The sequence below is a fragment of the Pristiophorus japonicus genome, chromosome X, assembly GCF_044704955.1.
Source record: "Pristiophorus japonicus isolate sPriJap1 chromosome X, sPriJap1.hap1, whole genome shotgun sequence".
NCBI lineage: Eukaryota > Metazoa > Chordata > Chondrichthyes > Pristiophoridae > Pristiophorus > Pristiophorus japonicus.
Genome location: NC_092010.1, coordinates 40,073,571 through 40,088,559, shown reverse-complemented (window position 1 = coordinate 40,088,559; position 14,989 = coordinate 40,073,571). Strand labels below are relative to the sequence as shown.

Below are 14,989 nucleotides of genomic sequence, written 5' to 3'. Positions count from 1 at the left end.
GGAAGAGACCAGAACTCGGGTCCATCAATATCAGACAGTCACTAATAAACCCAGTGGGGAATCCAGGAGAAACTTCTTTACCCAGAGCGGGGTGAGAATGTGGGACTCGCTGCCACAGGGAGGGGTTGAGGCGAATAGTATCGATGTGTTTAAGGGGAGGCTGGATAAACCACATGGGGGAGAGAGGAATAGAAGGATATGGTGATGGGGTGAGATGGAGAGGGGTGGGAGGGGGCTGGTGAGGAGTTTAACCCCGGCACAGAGTGGTGGGCCCAATGGCCTGTGTCTGTGCGGTACACTCGCTGTAACTGTATTGCCTTTCTCTTGTCCTGGCTCCTCTGTCTCATTTTTCTCCTCCCTTGTTCCCCCTTAGGTCTCCTACTTCGAAATCTACATGGATAAGATTCGCGACTTACTGGATGGTACGTCTTGTCTGAACAACTCAGCCCAAACGATTGGCATCGAATCGTAGAATCCCACAGCACAGCAGGATCCCATTGGGCCCATCGTTGCCCGTGCTGTGCCGGCTCTGTGACAGAGCGACCCAATCAGTCCCACTCCCCCCCCCCTGCCCTTTCCCCCACAGCCCTGTGAATGTTTCCCCTTCCAGTATTTACCCAATTCCCGGTTTGAAAGTCACGATTGAATCTGCTCCCACCGCCCTTTCAGGCAGCGCGTTCCCGATCACAACAACTGGCTGCGTAAACACATTCTCCCCATCTCCCCCTCTGGTTCCATCGCCGATTATCGTCAATCTGTGTCCCTCTGGTTACCTGACCCTTCCGAGACAGTTTCTCCTTATTTACTCTTATCAAGCAGGATGAGGAGGAATTTCTTACAAGAACATAAGAAATAGGAGCAGGAGTAGGCCATAAAGTGCGACAACCCACCGACACCTGGGAGTCCCTGGCCCAAAGACCAGTCCGCCCTAAGTGGAGGAAGTGCATCCGGGAGGGCGCTGAGCACCTCGAGTCTCGTCGCCGAGAGCGTGCAGAAACCAAGCGCAGGCAGCGGAAGGAGCGTGCGGCAAACCAGTCCCACCCTCCCCTTCCCTCAACATCTATCTGTCCCACCTGTGACAGGGACTGTGGTTCCTGTATTGGACTGTTCAGCCACCTCAGGACTCGTGTTTAGAGTGGAAGCAAGTCTTCCTCGATTCCGACGGATTGCCTATGATAATGTAGAGGGAGCTTTCCTCTGTACCTAACCTGACCTGGGATGGTTTGATGGAGACAGATGGAGACACTTGGAGACCGTCAGTGAAAAGCTCCACTAACTCTATCATCCCACACCTTAAAGAGCGCAGAAAATTTTCGCGTCCTCACACAACCTCTCTCTCTCTCGTGCATAAACTCGCATACTCGATCACTGTTATCACGCACGTGATCAAATTGAACGTGAATTTTTCTCTTTCCTAGTGGCGAAGACTAACCTTTCCGTTCATGAGGACAAGAACAGAGTTCCTTTCGTGAAGGTAAGAAAGAACTGGGGGTGAATCTCGGGGTATCCCTGGTTACAAGGTGCCTGTTACTTGTGTGACAGTGAGCTTGGGGAAATTCCACTGTGCTGATTTGAGATTCTAGTCAATGTTTGTAGATAACCTGCCCTGGGAGTGTTTGATGGGACAGTGTAGAGGGAGCTTTACTCTGTATCTAACACCCTGTACCTGCCCTGGGAGTGTTTGATGGGACAGTGTAGAGGGAGCATTACTCTGTATCTAACCCCGTGCTGTACCTGCCCTGGGAGTGTTAGATGGGACAGTGTAGAGGGAGCTTTACTCTGTATCTAACCCCCTGTGCCTGCCCTGGGAGTGTTTGATGGGACAGTGTAGAGGGAGCTTTACTCTGTATCTAACCCCCTGTACCTGCCCTGGGAGTGTTTGATGGGACAGTGTAGAGGGAGCTTTACTCTGTATCTAACCCCCTGTGCCTGCCCTGGGAGTGTTTGATGGGACAGTGCAGAGGGAGCTTTACTCTGTATCTAACCCCGTGCTGTACCTGCCCATCGATGGGAACGATTTCATTTGCCCCCTTGCCTTCACATCCCAATTGGAAAATCTGACCACTTGTTTAATGCTGTGTTCCAGGGCTGTACAGAACGCTTTGTGTCCAGCCCGGAGGAGGTGATGGACGTCATCGATGAGGGGAAATGCAACCGCCATGTTGCGGTCACAAGTACGTGAGGAAATGCTCGTCCAATCAGCGAAGGGGACGGGTCCTAAATTCATTTTTTCCTTCGCTGTCCTCCATTCCGCCCCATTGCTGTAATTCAGGCTCCTGTGACCGTGATAACTGTCCCGCATGATCGCCTTCCGTACCTGGCTCCTGGACAGTGACCGTCGCTGTGGATATTCGACTGTGGAGGCAGCGTACAATTCCCGTTCTCGCCCAACGTGCAAAAGTTTGCCAGTTCTTGGTGCGGGGGTGAAGTGGTTGGTCACTGGAGACTCGCCAGGGGTGGAAACCGTGGCAAGATTAATTTCACTGCCCTGTTCCCTCTGGGGGCGAGGAGTTCGCTAGTGCCTCTACCCCCCCCCCCCCCATCCCCAGGCTGGGATTGGTTGACACTGCACAAACTGGGCATGAACCCTGGCGTCTTCCTAGGACAGGACAGTAGAGCCTGTTTCAACAACTCGCTGCCCCTCACCCTCCCTCTCAGCTTTTCGAGAGACAGGAGCCCTAGTCTGTTCAACCTTTCCTGATCGTTATAACCTCTCAGTTCTGGTATCATTCCACAAAATCTTTTTTGCACTATCTCCAGTATCTCTCTGTCTTTTTTATAATATAGGGACCAGAACTGTGCACGGTGCTCCAAGTGTGGTCTAACCCAGGTATATGGAGACCAGAACTGTGCACGGTGCTCCCAGTGTGGTCTAACCCAGGTATATGGAGACCAGAACTGTGCACGGTGCTCCCAGTGTGGTCTAACCCAGGTATATGGAGACCAGAACTGTGCACGGTGCTCCCAGTGTGGTCTAACCCAGGTATATGGAGACCAGAACTGTGCACAGTGCTCCCAGTGTAGTCTAACCCAGGTATATGGAGACCAGAACTGTGCACGGTGCTCCAAGTGTGGTCTAACCCAGGTATATGGAGACCAGAACTGTGCACGGTGCTCCCAGTGTGGTCTAACCCAGGTATATGGAGACCAGAACTGTGCACGGTGCTCCCAGTGTGGTCTAACCCAGGTATATGGAGACCAGAACTGTGCACAGTGCTCCCAGTGTAGTCTAACCCAGGTATATGGAGACCAGAACTGTGCACGGTGCTCCAAGTGTGGTCTAACCCAGGTATATGGAGACCAGAACTGTGCACGGTGCTCCCAGTGTGGTCTAACCCAGGTATATGGAGACCAGAACTGTGCACGGTGCTCCCAGTGTGGTCTAACCCAGGTATATGGAGACCAGAACTGTGCACAGTGCTCCAAGTGTGGTTTATGGAGGTGGGGTGGCCAGGCAGGTTGGAGGGAATTGCAACAGTCAAGTCTGCGGGGGGGGGTGACCATTCTGCCAACTTCTGTCTGTTCCTCCTCCCTGTCCAGACATGAACGAGCACAGCTCCCGCAGTCACAGCATCTTCCTGATCAACATCAAGCAGGAGAACGTGGAGACTGAGCAGAAGTTGAGTGGGAAGCTGTACCTGGTGGATTTAGCGGGAAGTGAGAAGGTACGGAGTGGGGGGAGGCGGGGAGCGGGTGTCCCTTTCGTGTTTCCCCTTGTCCCCTTCTCCTCCAAACTCCTCCCCACCGTGTTCCCGAAGGGTGCAGAACTCCCCTCCCCAGCAACCAATCTTCACCCGTGAAACCGAGGTGTTGTTTGGGTGAAATTCATCCTGCAGGGGCGGTAGGATGTGCCATTTGTCCCCCATAGTTGTCGCAGAGAAGGTGGTTTTGATCCTGTGCAAGTCCAGCGGGTTTTTGGTGCAAGTGAGGGACTCGCCAGTCCCACTCTAGAGGGTCGAAGGTCAACCACGTTGGTATGGGACTCGAGATACCTTTTCTCTGCTCCCTCTCCATCACCCTTCTCATCCCCCAAGTCCCTCCTCCCCCCTCCTCTCCTCCCCCCCCCCCCTCCCCTTCCCCCACCCCTCCCTCCTCTCCTCCCCCCCCCCCCTCCCCTCCTCTTCCTTCCTCCCCTCCTCCCTTCCCCCTCCCTCCTCCTCTCCTTCCCCTCTCCCTCCTCTCCTTCCCCCCCTCCCTCCTCTCCTTCCCCTTCCTCCCTCCCTCCTTCCCCCTCCTCCCTCCTCTCCTTCCCCCCCTCCCTCCTCTCCTTCCCCCCTCCCTCCTCTCCTTCCCCCCTCCCTCCTCTCCTTCCCCCTCCTCCCTCCTCTCCTTCCCCCCCTCTCTCTCTCCTTCCCCCCTCCCTCCTTCCCCTCCTCCCTCCTCTCCTTCCCCTCCTCCTTCCTCTCCTTCCCCTCCTCCCTCTCTCCTTCCCCCCTCCCTCCTCTCCTTCTCCCCTCCTCCCCTTCCCCTCCCTCCCCTCCTCTCCTTCCCCCCTCCCTCCTCTCCTTCCCCCCCTCCCTCCTCTCCTTCCCCCCCTCCCTCCTCTCCTTCCCCCCCTCCCTCCTCTCCTTCCCCCCTCCCTCCTCTCCTTCCCCCCCTCCCTCCTCTCCTTCCCCCCTCCCTCCTCTCCTTCCCCCCCCCCCTCCTCTCCTTCCCCCCTCCCCCCTCCCTCCTCTCCTTCCCCCCCTCCCCCCTCCCTCCTCTCCTTCCCTCCCTCCCCCCTCCCTCCTCTCCTTCCCTCCCTCCCTCTCCTTCTTCCCCTCCCCCCCCACCTCTCCTCCTTACCCCCCTCCCCCCCAACCTCTCCTCCTTCCCATCTCCCTCCCTCCTCTCCCCTCCTCCTATTCTTTACTTCACTACGACGTGGAGGAGGGCCCATTTCCATGGGACTGCTCCTGCTTCCTCCCACCTCCCCCCACCACTTCCCGACCAGTTTGGGAGGTGACGGCGCTCCCGGGCCCCTGGTCCCTCTGGGCGGTGAGGAGGGGGGAGGAGATTTTGGGGGGAGGTGTTGCCGTGGTAACGCTGCTCTCCTTCTCTGACAGGTCAGTAAAACTGGTGCCGAAGGAGCTGTGCTGAATGAGGCCAAGAACATCAACAAATCTCTGTCCGCCTTGGGGAACGTCATCTCTGCACTGGCCGAGGGCACGGTGAGTTCGCGGGACCTCCGGTGGCCACACGGACAAGAAATCGGCGCGAGCTCGCGGGTGAAGGGCATCAGCCTCTCCTTCAACCGTTCCCTGAACTACAGGAGCAAGAGTCGGCCATTTGGGCCCCTCAAGCCTGCTCCGCCATTCCATGAGATCGCGGCTGATCTTTGACCTCAACCCCACCTTCCCGTCCGATCCCCACCCCCCTCATTACCTCCAGACTCTGACCGTTCCAACGCACTCCTGGCCGGCTTCCCACGTTCTACCCTGGGAGGACAGACGCACCAACGTTAGCGTCCTCGACCAGGCCAACATCCCCAGCATCGAAGCACTGACCACACTCGACCAGCTCCGCTGGGCAGGGCCACATTGTCTGCATGGTTCCCCCAGACACGAGACTCCCCAAAGCAAGTGCTCTACTCGGAACTCCTTCACGGCAAACGAGCCAAAGGTGGGCAGAGGAAACGTTACAGGGACCACCCTCAAAGCCTCCCTGATAAAGTGCAACATCCCCACCGACACCTGGGAGTCCCTGGCCCAAAGACCAGTCCGCCCTAAGTGGAGGGAGTGCATCCGGGAGGGCGCTGAGCACCTCGAGTCTCGTCGCCGAGAGCGTGCAGAAACCAAGCGCAGGCAGCGGAAGGAGCGTGCGGCAAACCAGTCCCACTCTCCCCTTCCCTCAACGTCTATCTGTCCCACCTGTGACAGGGACTGTGGTTCCCGTATTGGTCTGTTCAGTCACCTCAGGACTCACTAAGAGTGGAAGCAAGTCTTCCTCGATTCCGAGGGACTGCCTATGATGATGATGATTTTATCTGAACCTGTACAGCGCGCTCTTCCCCAGCTTTTTGTTACCTCTAGACTTGACTCACCCATCAACTTCTGTGCTCGCTGCCCCCGTGTCCTAACTCGCACCGAGTCCCGCTCACCCATCACCCCCTGTGCTCACTGCCCCCGTGTCCTAACTCACATCCAGTCCCACTCACCCATCAACTTCTGTGCTCGCTGCCCCCGTGTCCTAACTCGCACCGAGTCCCGCTCACCCATCACCCCCTGTGCTCGCTGCCCCCGTGTCCTAACTCGCACCGAGTCCCGCTCACCCATCACCCCCTGTGCTCGCTGCCCCCGTGTCCTAACTCGCACCGAGTCCCACTCACCCATCACCCCCTGTGCTCGCTACCCCCGTGTCCTAACTCGCACCGAGTCCCGCTCACCCATCACCACCTGTGCTCGCTGTCCTACATTGGCTCCCGGTTAAGCAACGCCTCAATTTCAAAATTCTCATCCTCATTTACAAATCCCTCCGTGGCCTCCTCGCTCTCCTCCCTATCTCTGTAACCTCCTCCAGCCCCTACACCCCTCCCTATCTCTGTAACCTCCTCCAGCCCCACAACCCCCCCGAGATATCTGTGCTCCTCTAATTCTGCCCTCCTGACCATCCTTGGTTATAATCGCTCCACCATCGGTGGCCGTGCCTTCTGTTGCCTGGGCCCCAAGCTCTGGAACTCCCTCCCTAAACCTCTCCGCCTCTCTCTCCTCCTTCAAGACACTCCTTAAAACTTACCTCATTGACTAAGCTTTTGGCCACCTGCGCTAATTTCTACTTGTGCGGCTCGGTGCCAAATTGTTACCGGATAATTCTCCTGTGAAGTACCTTGGGACGTTTCACTATGTTAAAGGTGCTATATAAATTCAAGTTATGTGTGCGCACTGGGTCCGTGCAGCAGAGCTGGTCCCCAGTCGTCCTGGTTAACCCTTGCCACTGGACCAAGACCTCGCTCTGTCAAGCCCGTGTGGTGGCTGGTGTACAACGGTCACCCCACGTTAAAATAATCCAAACACAGGCATAGAAAAATAGAAAATAGGTGCAGGAGCAGGCCATTCGGCCCTTCGAGCCTGCACCACCATTCAATATGATCATGGCTGAACATGCAACTTCAGTACCCCATTCCTGCTTTCTCTCCATACCCCTTGATCCCCCGAGTAGTAAGGACTACATCTAACTCCTTTTTGAATATATTTAGTGAATTGGCCTCAACAACTTTCTGCGGTAGAGAATTCCACAGGTTTACCACTCTCTGGGTGAAGAAATTCCTCCTCCTAAATGGCTTACTCCTTATCCTTAGACTGTGACCCCTGGTTCTGGACTTCCCCAACATTGGGAACATTGTTCCTGCATCTAACCTGTCTAAATCCGTCAGAATTTTAAACGTTTCGATGAGATCCCCTCTCATTCTTCTGAATTCCAGTGAATACAAGCCCAGTTGATCCAGTCTTTCTTGATATGTCAGTCCCGCCATCCCGGGAATCAGTCTGGTGAACTTCGCTGCACTCCCTCAATAGCAAGAATGTCCTTCCTCAAGTTAGGAGACCAAAACTGTACACAATATTCCAGGTGTGGCCTCACCAAGGCCCTGTACAACTGTAGCAACACCTCCCTGCCCCTGTACTCAAATCCCCTCGCTATGAAGGTCAACATACCATTGGCTTTCTTAACCGCCTGCTGTATCTGAATGCCAACCTTCAATGACTGATGTACCATGACACCCAGGTCTCGTTGCACCTCCCCTTTTCCTAATCTGTTACCCTTGTAGTTCGGGATCTGGAATATTAGGTTCTTCATTGAAACACCTGTGAACTCATGTGGAAGCAAGTCATCTCGACTCGAGGGACCGCCAATGATGATGATAAATTCAAGTTATTGTTGCTGATTCCCTTAGTATCCAAAAATCTCTCGATCTCAGCCTTGAATATACTCAACGACTGAGCCTCCACAGCCCTCTGGGGCAGAGAATTCCAAAGATTCACCCCCCTCTGAGTGAAGAAATTCCTCCTCCTCTCAGTCCTAAATGGCCGACCCCTTATCCTGAGACTGTGTGACCCCTGGTTCTAGACTCCCCAGCCCGGGGGGAAACATCCTCCCTGCATCTACCCTGTCAGTCCAGGAATCAGTCTGGTGAACCTTCATTGCACCCTCTCCAAGGCAAATATACCCTTCGACACCAAACAACAACAACTTTTATTTCTATTGCGCTTTTAACGTAGTAAAACGTCCCAAGGTGCTTCACAGGAATGTTATAAGACAAAACTGAAAAAGTTGACACCGAGCCACCCAAGAAGAAATAGCCAGGTGACCAAAAGCTGGGTCAGAGAGGTCGGTTTTAAGGAGCTTCTTGAAGGAGGAGAGAGAGGTGGAGAGGTTTAGGGAGGGAGTTCCAGAGCTTGGGGCCCAGGCAACAGAAGGCACGGCCACCGATGGTGGAGCGATTATAATCAGGGATGGTCAGGAGGGCAGAATTAGAGGAGTGCAGAGATCTCGGGGTGTAGGGGGCTGGAGGGGGTTACAGAGATAGGGAGGGGTGTAGGGGCTGGAGGAGGTTACAGAGATAGGGAGGGGTGTCGGGGCTGGAGGAGGTTACAGAGATAGGGAGGGGGCGAGGGCCATGGAGGGATTTGTAACAAGGATGAGAATTTTGAAATCGAGGCGTTGCTTAACTGGGAGCCAATGCAGGTCAGTGAGCACAGGGGGTGATGGGTAAGCGGGACTCGGTGCGAGTTAGGACACGGGGCAGCGAGCACAGGGGGTGATGGGTGAGCGGGACTCGGTGCGAGTAAGGACACGGGGCAGTGAGCACAGGGGGTGATGGGTGAGCGGGACTCGGTGTGAGTTAGGACACGGGGACAGTGAGCACAGGGGGTGATGGGTGAGTGGGACTGGGTGCGAGTTAGGACACGGGGTCAGTGAGCACAGGGGGTGATGGGTGAGTGGGACTGGGTGCGAGTTAGGACACGGGGTCAGCGAGCACAGGGGGTGATGGGTGAGCGGGACTCGGTGCGAGTTAGGACACGGGGTCAGTGAGCACAGGGGGTGATGGGTGAGCGGGACACGGTGCGAGTTAGGACACGGGGACAGCCGAGTTTTGGATCACCTCTAGTTTACGTCGGGTAGAATGTGGGAGGCCGGCCAGGAGTGCGTTTGAATAGTCAAGTCTGGAGGTAACAGAGACACGGATGAGGGTTTCAGCAGCGGATGAGCTGAGGCAGGGGGTGGAGACGGGCGATGTTACGGAGGGGGGAAACAGGCGGGTTTAGTTATGCCGTGGATATGTGGCCGGAAGCTCATTTCCGGGTGAAATATGACGCCCAGGTGGTGAACCGTCTGGTTCAGCCTCGGACAGGAGTTGGGGAGAGGGAGGGAGTATGAAGAGACCAGAACTGTGCACAGTACTCCAGGTGTGGTCTCACCATTGCCCTACATGATTGCAGAAAGACTTCTTCACTCTTGTACTGCATGTTTTCCGTTGCTTTTCCAGAAAACCCACGTACCTTATCGCGACAGCAAGATGACCCGCATCCTTCAGGACTCGCTCGGAGGCAACTGCAGAACCACCATCATTATCTGCTGCTCCCCATCCAGTTACAACGATGCAGAGACTAAAACCACACTCATGTTCGGGCAAAGGTAGGGCATAAACCTAACCTACAACGCCACGCTCACATACTTCAGCCCCATGAGGTCTCCCCAACGACTGTCTCGCTCTCTCTGACTCAAAGTGTCAAGCCATGGGCAGTAGTCCCTCCCTCTCGCCTGAGTCAGAAGGTCGTGTGTTCGAATCCCCACTCCAGAGACTTGAGCTCCTCATCTTGTACCGGTGCGGCGCTCCCTCAGTACTGCCCCTCCGACAGTGCGGCGCTCCCTCAGTACTGCCCCTCCGACAGTGCGGCGCTCCCTCAGTACTGCCCCTCCGACAGTGCGGCGCTCCCTCATTACTGCCCCTCCGACAGTGCGGCGCTCCCTCAGTACTGCCCCTCCGACAGTGCGGCGCTCCCTCATTACTGCCCCTCCGACAGTGCGGCGCTCCCTCATTACTGCCCCTCCGACAGTGCGGCACTCTCTCAGTACTGCCCCTCCGACAGTGCGGCGCTCCCTCATTACTGCCCCTCCGACAGTGCGGCGCTCCCTCATTACTGCCCCTCCGACAGTGCGGCGCTCCCTCAGTACTGCCCCTCCGACAGTGCGGCGCTCCCTCATTACTGCCCCTCCGACAGTGCGGCGCTCCCTCAGTACTGCCCCTCCGACAGTGCGGCGCTCCCTCAGTACCGCCCCTCCGACAGTGCGGCGCTCCCTCAGTACTGCCCCTCCGACAGTGCGGCGCTCCCTCAGTACCGCCCCTCCAACAGTGCGGCGTTCCCTCAGTACTGCCTCTCCGACAGTGCGGCGCTCCCTCAGTACCGCCCCTCCGACAGTGCGGCGCTCGCTCAGTACTGCCCCCTCCGACAGTGCGGTGCTCCCTCAGTACTGCCCCTCCGACAGTGCGGCACTCCCTCAGTACCGCCCCTCCGACAGTGCGGCACTGCCTCAGTACCGCCCCTCCGACAGTGCGGCACTCCCTCAGTACTGCCCCTCCGACAGTGCGGCATTCCCTCAGTACCGTCCCTCCGACAGTGCGGCACTCCCTCAGTACCACCCCTCCGACAGTGCGGCACTCCCTCAGTACTGCCCCTCCGACAGTGCGGCACTCCCTCAGTACCACCCCTCCGACAGTGCGGCACTCCCTCAGTACTGCCCCTCCGACAGTGCGGCACTGCTCCCTGATTCCAGGAGCAGTTCATATGACCAAACCAACTCTCATGGGTCTGTCCTCCCCCTTTTTCCAATTAGCCCGGAGTCCCGGTCATCGGAGGGGTTCGTTACACCCCCACAATTTAAGAACATAACATAAGAAATAGGAGCAGGGGTGGGCCATTCGGCCCCTCGAGCCTGCTCTGCCATTCAATGAGATCATGGCTGATCTTGTACCTCAACTCCACTTTCCCACCCGATTCCCATATCCCTCGGTTCCCTCAGTGTCCAACAATAGATCTCGGCATTGAATATACTCAACGGCTGAGCCTCCGCAACCCTCGGAGGTGGAGATCCCAACTGGCTGGGGTTTTATTGAGTCTTGTGAAGATCACGTGACTGGCTAAGCCACTCCCAACTCAACAGCTCTACAACTATTTTGTTGTATCTGTAAAACAATAAAACGTTAAATCAAGTGCCCCCTGGATAAAAGGAGCGGGGGAGAGGGTAGCTGGGGCACTGAAACCGACAAACTTAAACAAATTAAACTTTAGACAGTCAACTGGTTCAAATTAAGATTCCGTTGCCGAGGGTGATGACGCACTCCAGTCCCTCCGGCGCCCACTTCTCGCGGAAGGCCGCGAGCGTACCGGTGGACACCGCGTGTTCCATCTCCAGGGACACCCTGGCTCGGATGTAACCGCGGAAGAGAGGCAGGCAGTCGGGGCTGAACGACCCCCTCGACCGCCCGCTGCCTGGACCGGCTGATGGCCCCCTTGGCCAGGCCCAGGAGCAGTCCTACGAGGAGGCCCTCGGACCTGCCCGCTCCCCTCCGCACAGGGTGCCCAAAGATCAGGAGTGTGGGACTGAAGTGCAGCCAGAATTTGAGGAGCAGCCCCTTCAAATATTGGAAGAGGGGGCTGCAACCTCACACACTGAACACACACGTGGAACACGGACTCCTCCAGACCGCAGAAATTGCAGGCGGCCCGGGAGTCCGTGAACCGACTTAAAAACCGATTGCAGGGGACTGCCCCGTGCACCACCCTCCAGGCCAAGTCCCCAATAAATAACTGGAGGACTCCCGCGTAGAGAGCACTCCATCGGGGACCCCCGCCTTCTCCGGACAGCAAGATGGCGCGCCATGGGGTGTCCGGATGGCAGACGAGGATGGCAACGTGGAGAGTGTGCAGGAGCAGCCCGTACAGGAAAACCCTCCCTGCACGCAGAACTGAAAGGAGGGGATTTCCCGGAGGGGGCTCAAGTTGTGAGGCGCTGGCTCCCGAGCGAGGTTTCGGGGCTTGGCGCCGATGAGGAATTCCGTCCAGACGGGGGTCAGTTCGGACGGGATCGCCCCACATGCTGGTGCCTCCACAACACCTAACGGAGTCAGGGCCCAGTGCTGTTTTTATTGACTCGATGGCATTGGCCGCGCGCTGGACGTATTCCCCTGATAGGCACCATGCCAGCTCTTGTGTCATCCAATCCGCTCCTCCGCCATCTACCCTGGTCACCTTGCCAAACACAGCCCTCTTGACCACCTGCCACCTTAAACCGCGGTTGTGGAGGTACGGATTCCTGAGCAGCGGTTCCCGAAGGACAGCCGCCACTCCAGACGGGGGAGAACTGCATTTGCAGGCAACCTTGTTCCAGACCCTGATGAGTTCCTGGCAAAAGACCAGGCAGCCCTCGAATGGCGATCTGGACGCCTCCCAGGTTTCAACAGCTCTACAACTATTTTGCGCTGGGGCACTAAAACCAACACATTAAACAAATTAAACTTTTGACGGTAATCTTAAATCAAATTTAAAATTTGGTTGCCGGCGGGGAGGGGGGGGTTGGGGTGAAGATGCACTCCAGTCCCTCAGGTGCCCACCTCTCGCGGAAGGCCGCGAGCGTACCGGTGGACACCGCGTGCTCTATCTCCAGGGACTTCCTGGCTCGTCAACAGCTCTACAACTATTTTTGTTGTAAACATTAATCAAGTGCCCCCTGATTAAATGGAGGGGGCGGGGGGCGGTCACATTCCAAAAACTTTTCAAGTGCCCTCTTTGTTTTTGTTATATAAGCAGACTCTAGATATACTCTCTGTGTAGTCACTGTATAGTCGCATAAGATGGGGACTTGTTACCTGATGTACTATCAATAAGGTTTACACTGTGTATATACTATGCTGGCACCACTAGAGGGTGCAACTGGTGGAGACCGGAGTTTGCTGCCCCTGTGGCAGAGGCTGTCCACCAGAGGGCATTGCAGTGGGAGACCTGAGGGTCACCTGCACAGGTGTGCAGGGCCCAGTATAAAAGGCTGCCCACCTTGCTTGTGCCTCACTCTGGAGATACGGATAAAGGACCAAGGTCACCACAGTTTGAGTACAACACATTGCCTCGTGGAGTCATTCATAAGTGCATTACAGACACAAGTTTTTTTTTGAGGGCACCAAAATCACACATTATACAAGTGCCCTCTGACTAAAAGGAGGGGGACACTAAAACCGACAAACTTAAACAAATTAAACTTCAGACATGGTTCAAATTAAAATTTGGTTGCCTGGGGTGATGATGCACTCCAGTCCCACCGGCGCCCACCTCTGGCAGAAGGCCGCGAGCGTACCGGTGGACACCGTGTGCTCCATCTCCAGGGGCGCCCTCGCTTGTCAACAGCTCCACAAACCTATGAGCGTGCTCGCAGGTGCATACGTCGCACCTCCCCAAGTGAAATCATCTCATTTCCCCGTGTTGTACAAGTCTCGGATCTCCCGCTGGACAGGGCGGTAACCCGCTGCCTTCCTTTCCGCCAGGGCGAAGACCATCAGGAACACTGCCTCCGTCAACCTAGAGCTGACAGCCGAGGAATGGAAGAAGAAGTACCAGAAGGAGAAGGAGAAGAACAAGACCAACAAGGAAACCATCCGTCGATTGGAGACCGAGCTGAACAGGTGGCGCAACGGTATGTGGGCGGCGGAACATCACCGCGACTCGTGATCTCCGATCGGGGCTCGGGGCAGAGTGTGGGGGGGTCGGGGAGAAGGGGTGGGATTTCTCGCTGACCTACAATGGCTCCCGGCCCTGGTCAGCCTCCCACCTTCCAGCGTCCGTAACCATCAGCTCACCCACAACTCTGCTGCCCCCTTCACCCATCTTCCCCCCCAGCGGTCGCTGACCGACATTGGCTCCCGGTCCAATAGACTGGCAGAGCAGCCTGGAGGGGGCCGCCTGGCCTCTGAGTCAGAAGGTCGTGGGTTCAAGTCCCACTCCAGCAACTTTGAGCGCAAATATCTAGGCTGATACTCCCAGTGGAGCGCCAAGGGGAAGCAGTACTGAGGGAGCGCCGCACTGTCGGAGGGGCAGTACTGAGGGAGCGCCGCACTGTCGGAGGGGCAGTACTGAGGGAGTGCCGCACTGTCGGAGGGGCAGTACTGAGGGAGCGCCGCACTGTCGGAGGGGCTGTACTGAGGGAGCGCCGCACTGTCGGAGGGGCAGTACTGAGGGAGCGCCGCACTGTCGGAGGGGCAGTACTGAGGGAGCGCCGCACTGTCGGAGGGGCTGTACTGAGGGAGCGCCGCACTGTCGGAGGGGCTGTACTGAGGGAGCGCCGCACTGTCGGAGGGGCGGTGCTGAGGGAGCCCCGCACTGTCGGAGGGGCAGTACTGAGGGAGCGCCGCACTGTCGGAGGGGCAGTACTGAGGGAGCCCCGCACTGTCGGAGGGGTAGTACTGAAGGAGCGCCGCACTGTCGGAGGGGCAATACTGAGGGAGTGCCGCACTGTCGGAGGGGCGGTGCTGAGGGAGCGCCGCACTGTCGGAGGGGCAGTACTGAGGGAGCGCAGCACTGTCGGAGGGGCAGTACTGAGGGAGCGCCGCACTGTCGGAGGGGCGGTACTGAGGGAGCGCCGCACTGTCGGAGGGGCAGTACTGAGAGAGCGCCGCACTGTCGGAGGGGCAGTACTGAGGGAGCGCCGTACTGTCAGATGTGTTGTCATTGACCATGTCTCATCAGCCATCTTGGGTGGAAGTAAAAGATTCTATGGCCACTATTTCAAAGAGGAGCATGGGGAGTACTGGCCAATATTTATCCTTCAACCAACACGTAAAAGAACAGGCGATCGGGTCATCATCGCATTTCTGTTTATGGGATCTTGCTGTGCACAAATTTGGCTGCTGCGCTTCCTACAGCGACCGCACTTCAAAATTCCTTCATTGGCTGTAAGGTATTTTGGGACACGAGGGAAATGGAAGTCCCGCGATAAATTAACGCGCGTGATTGAGATCTCCTTT

At 56.7% G+C, this 14,989-nt stretch overlaps 1 protein-coding gene across 1 annotated transcript in view; it reads left to right on the top strand.

Moving 5' to 3' along the window:
* The window catches only part of LOC139240886 (kinesin heavy chain-like), an 89,532-nt gene that overhangs the window by 12,275 nt on the left and 62,268 nt on the right, over positions 1–14,989 (top strand). The window contains exons 5-11 of the mRNA XM_070869391.1: positions 374–422; positions 1,419–1,474; positions 2,087–2,174; positions 3,541–3,665; positions 5,046–5,150; positions 9,464–9,612; positions 13,514–13,662. Of these exons, the coding sequence (XP_070725492.1) occupies positions 374–422; positions 1,419–1,474; positions 2,087–2,174; positions 3,541–3,665; positions 5,046–5,150; positions 9,464–9,612; positions 13,514–13,662 (721 nt within the window). The remainder of the gene's footprint in view (positions 1–373; positions 423–1,418; positions 1,475–2,086; positions 2,175–3,540; positions 3,666–5,045; positions 5,151–9,463; positions 9,613–13,513; positions 13,663–14,989) is intronic.